This window comes from Cyprinodon variegatus, unplaced genomic scaffold (genome assembly GCF_000732505.1).
Source record: "Cyprinodon variegatus isolate N-32 unplaced genomic scaffold, C_variegatus-1.0 Scaffold112, whole genome shotgun sequence".
Taxonomy (NCBI): domain Eukaryota; kingdom Metazoa; phylum Chordata; class Actinopteri; order Cyprinodontiformes; family Cyprinodontidae; genus Cyprinodon; species Cyprinodon variegatus.
The window spans coordinates 404,854-409,844 of NW_015150565.1; the positions used below are offsets into that span (position 1 = coordinate 404,854).

Sequence of the window (4,991 nt, forward strand, 5' to 3'; positions counted from 1 at the left end):
ATCATTTCCAGGATGGTAGGTGGGGGCAGTGCAGCTGAAGTGAGCTGCGCTCTCTCATGACAAGCAATATTTTATGAAGCCAGGATTTCTTATAACTCTTTTTATTTTAATTTAATCTGTATGTGCCTAAATTCTGTTATCAATTTACGCATTTGCTTTATCTAACTTTTTTTCCTCTCTTACAGGATTTTTTACCGCTCATATTAACGGAGCTGTGTATTCTTTTCAATGCGGGCCCCTGGCTGGCGAGCGGCGATGCTTCTGCGCTGACTTATGAAGGCAGGGACCCGATCAGCGGCAGAGCGGTGCAGTGTGACCGCTGCCCGCCGGGGACCTTCCTGCGCGCCACATGCTCCTCCGTTAAAAAGAGCGAGTGCTCTCCGTGTCCGCAGGGCTCCTTCACGGAGCTCTGGAATTACATCGGAAGATGTTTGCGCTGCGGTGTCTGCGGAAGGAACCAGGTGGTGAAGAAGGAGTGCACCGCAGACAGCGACTGTCAGTGCGAGTGCAAAGAAGGATACTTCTACGACCAGAGATATGAAACCTGCCTTCCACACAAAGAGTGTCCCTCTGGATCTGGGGTTCTCGCCAAAGGTAAACCCTCCAAACTTTCTGAACAGCGTTTTATACTTTCTTTATAATCATTTTTTGTTTATTTATATGCTTTAATAATTATGTGGCATGTTTTTTTATTTTTTATTTTTTTTTGCAGGTACACCCGTGAAAGACACAGTGTGCAGCATCTGCTCTCCTGGGACCTTCTCCAACATTTCATCCACTGACCGAAGCTGCGCTCAGCACAGGAACTGCAGCGAAGCAGGGCTGGTGTTGGTACTGAAGGGCTCCACTTGGCATGATAATGTGTGCGCAAACTGCGGAGAGCTCAAAGGTAATGCGCTCTTTGAAGCACAAATAGACAGTGATTATTTAAAGCCTATAATAAGTGGTTTAAAAATAGTTCTCTTTCCTCTCAAACCCGGTTTGGTCGGTTCCTGTCAGCCTGTCTACTCTATCTAATTAGATGTTAGAGATTAAAGTAACTGATGACATAGACAGAAAATCTGAGTCATTTCTGGAGAGCAGAGGAGCTAGGATCAGGGGCGGATTTAGGAAATTTGGGGCCCTAGGCAAAGACAGACATGGGGCCCTCTGGATTAAGGGCCCCAATAGACCAGGGCCATTTCTCAATATCAAGTGAGCGTTCTCATTTACTCCTGATACGACATCAGTTCCGATTGTCGAGAACGCCAGACCGAGAACGCACCAAATCCCCGGATGTAATTCTCGCCCTGCCCTCTTTATGGAGTATGCATCAGAGCAGACTTGTCCCTTTTTGAGATTCACAGCTGTCCCAGCATGCACTGCGGCAGCAGCAACTTTCAATGAAGCGCTTTATTGAAAGTTAAAAGTTCTCTTTCTGTTGCTGTTGTTCAATAAAAGTACGTTTTAAGATCATTTGAGGCGAGAATATTATACTTTAAAGCGTCACTATCTGGTCCATTTACTGATTTAATGCGGAATTTAAAAAAAAAAGATTTCAGAAGTTAAGAGCACCGCGGCAACCAGCGGAGCTCCGAAGCTAGCGGCAGCCATGGCTAACCGCAGCCCGTCTATAGCAGCCCTCTCTCGGCATAGTCTTGTGTGAAGGACCACTGGCTCTTATGGGGATTTTTATTTTTATTTTTTGGCAAAATATTCATTTGATTTGTGTTTATCTGACTTTCTTAATTATTATTCCACTACTAAATGAAAAAAGTCAGAATTTATTATTACATAGAGACTATTAATAACAAGAGGTGAAACGCAGCTCTAGATGAGCTAAGCATGTGGTGACATCACCAGTACGCTTTTGTTCCAATTGACCCATACAGTATCTATGCTTTATGCTCGCATTCTCGCGTTCTCTGTGTTCTTCCCAAGACCGGACTTGACGAGAACACGAGTATGGACTCATGAATTGAGAAACGGCCCAGGGTGTCCACGACCCCTAGGGGGTACTCAGAGGTACTGCATGGGGGTCACAAAAGTTCTGGTTGATTAGAATTTTTATTTTTATATTCCTCCCCTGCAATTTTTTTTCACTAATTGAAATGTCTTTATATCCACATGAACATGAATTGAACACACTGTAGTAAACAGATAAATGGAGGCAGAAGATGTCTTTCAGTCATCAATGCACACATTCAGTGACACACAGGAGCTCTTTCAAGCTGAGCACCGTTTCATTCACAACACCCATCCCATCAACGAGGAATCAGAATCAGAAATACTTTAATAATCCCAGGGCGAAATTACTGCCGTTACATTACTCCATCTGTAAGAGAGTGACTGTAGGACCAGTTTGTTAAAACACAATTTCATACAATATATGTAATTAGTGGGTCCCCACTCCATCAGTTTGGGGGTCCTTGGACTGGAAAACATTGAAGACCCCTGGAATAGACAAATATTATTTGCTAAATTTTAACTGCCCTTAATGATTTTTTTATGATATCTGAAATGATGTTGCGTCTAGGGAAAATAACAGTTAAAGATATCTTTAATCACATTTTGGAGAGTCAAAATGCCTTTTGAGAGATCATCTGATTTGTCATTTCAATTTTAAATATGATTATTTCCCTAATAGTTCATACGAGATTACAAGGAAAACTTTTAATTTTACTTTGGATTTTTTTTTTGTCGTTGATTATGTAAATATCAGATTATACATTATTTAAATGTCTTTGCTCACTATAACGATTTACATCTTTCCCAAACAATGATTTATGACTGCTGAATATGTTTATTCACTTTCTACCTCCTGAATGACATGTAACTTCCTGTCTCCTCTCTGTAGATGGGGCAATGTATCTCAAAGAAATCATCCCAGCCTTTTTCATGCATCATCCAATGAAAATCCAACGGCTGCGTCGAATCGTGCAAAGGCTTCCATCTGAGGATGAAAAAAAGCAGGGAAGACCTTCGGAGCTCAGCTTCTCAAAACTACACTCACAAATCAGCAGTTGGGTTTCATCTGCCACCCCAGAGCAAATCTGGCAGCTTTCAGCAGTTCTGCTTAAAAACAAGGCCATCCATGCTGGGGAAAAACTACAGAGAAAGTTGAATAGAATTGTCAATAATCTATCAATGCAATGTGAGGGAGGTAGATAGCTTTAGTGGTAAGAAATATCTTCTGGATGTGTCCAATGTTTCACAGGCTATAAAAACTTTGTGTCATATTAAATTCCCTCCTCTTTGTAGAGACTTCTTTTTATGAAAACATTGAGTCAAAGTTAGATTAGTATAGGTTATTTTGCTCACAAACACACAGTTTTTCTTGTTTTAAATAATTTTTTGGAGATAGTTTTTTTTCACCCAAGGTGATCTAAAATAAGTAAAGGATATACAGCAAGCTGGAAATGTACACATAATCTTTTAAAAGTCAGCCTGCATTTATCTACCTCCCCTATTTATTCTTACCTAAGACAGATTCAGCACATTTCACTGTTATTTCTGAAGTATTATTGAGGTACCTGTCTATAGAATACATGTCAGGAGTGATGTATTAATTTATTTTGAATAAAACTGTTATCAGAAAAGCAATATCTGAAAACATTTTGCACTATAAATGAAGTTTAAGAAATAAAGTTCCTAAAACTAATAATTGTATTGCTCTTAAATGTTTCAGCTTGGTCTTCTACCAAAACTTCAATACAACTATAAGTTTGAATATCAGCGACAATGTGTGGCAGAATAATGGCAATAACCATAAGACAATCCTTAATTTTGGTGTTGTTACATTTTGTATTTAAGTGTTCACACCTAGAAAGGAAAATAGGAAAAAGGCAGCAACAGATCTGGTTTTCCCCAAAAAATATGTTAGCTTTCTATCAATGTAACAAAGCAACAGAAATAGTTTAAAAAAAACCCTTTCAGCAAAATACACACACTGATACCTAGATTCCCATCTAGAAGACAGAGGACAAAATGTATTTTTTTAGTAAGCTTATATCCAGCCCAATTGCTTCAGCGTCAATGACACAATACAAGTGAATATCTACGTTTGCCATTTGCTCTCTAGGAGAAGCCATCAGTTGGTTTTCTAGATCTAAAAACCTTTCTGTATGAATTTGATCGAATTGTCTTTGTAAAGTTGCAGGAAATTATTTCTTGGAATCTGTGCTATATAAACAACTTAATCATAAACTTAATTCAAACTCTCATATAGAATGTATAAAACAAAAACTAAGTAAAAGTATTGAATTCTAAATTAAGCGCAACATGGTTTAGAGTTATCAAAACTCCAAATATTATATTATTAATTTATTGTTCCATATCTGACTTATTGTATAGAAGTATGGGTTAACAGGCATGAAACCAACACTAAACCTCCTTAGGAAGATTCCAAGGGCCCTTGACTGAGGGGGGGCCCAAAAGAAGAAGAAAAGATATGTCCCAATACATATTTCATATATAAAAAGAAAATCCCGCAGTAAAATAAATTATCTTTGTGTTCTCCCGGATCTTTCAGCATTAAAGGTATAAAGGAAGATCTTTTATTTCCAGTTGGATCATCTAACTAAGTGGTCCTCCTAATTGTCAGTCATTCTGATGATATATTTATGTAAAGCCATCCTATATGCTCATACCTTTAGGTATATGTTTCTGCTCATGCGCACTTTCAGGTGTTTATCTGTGGTGAGCTATGGTTGCAGACGGTCATTGAAGTTCACCTTTCTCACCAAGGTTCTTTGAAAATGGCCGAAGGCCTTAAGAGAAAAAGTGTGTATGAGAACAGCTTTGACTAATAACAAAGGTGGCACAGGCACCACGCAGTGAAGGAGAAATAACGTGACCAACAGAGCATGAAAGCAGTGATCATCTGTCTGAACGGTCAGTTAAATGAGTTTGATATAAAGTCCACTATATAGTCCCCACTCTATATAGTGATTGAGGGATTTAGGGGTTAGTGTCATGATGGGTTCAGAAAAGCCCAATATGCAGAACACAAC

At 39.0% G+C, this 4,991-nt stretch overlaps 1 protein-coding gene across 1 annotated transcript in view; it reads left to right on the forward strand.

Moving 5' to 3' along the window:
- The window catches only part of LOC107084944, a 12,146-nt gene extending 8,789 nt beyond the window's left edge, over positions 1 to 3,357 (forward strand). The window contains exons 4-6 of the mRNA XM_015375020.1: positions 186 to 594; positions 713 to 889; positions 2,837 to 3,357. Of these exons, the coding sequence (XP_015230506.1) occupies positions 186 to 594; positions 713 to 889; positions 2,837 to 3,150 (900 nt within the window). The 3' untranslated portion in view covers positions 3,151 to 3,357. The remainder of the gene's footprint in view (positions 1 to 185; positions 595 to 712; positions 890 to 2,836) is intronic.
- Positions 3,358 to 4,991: the final 1,634 nt, after the last annotated feature.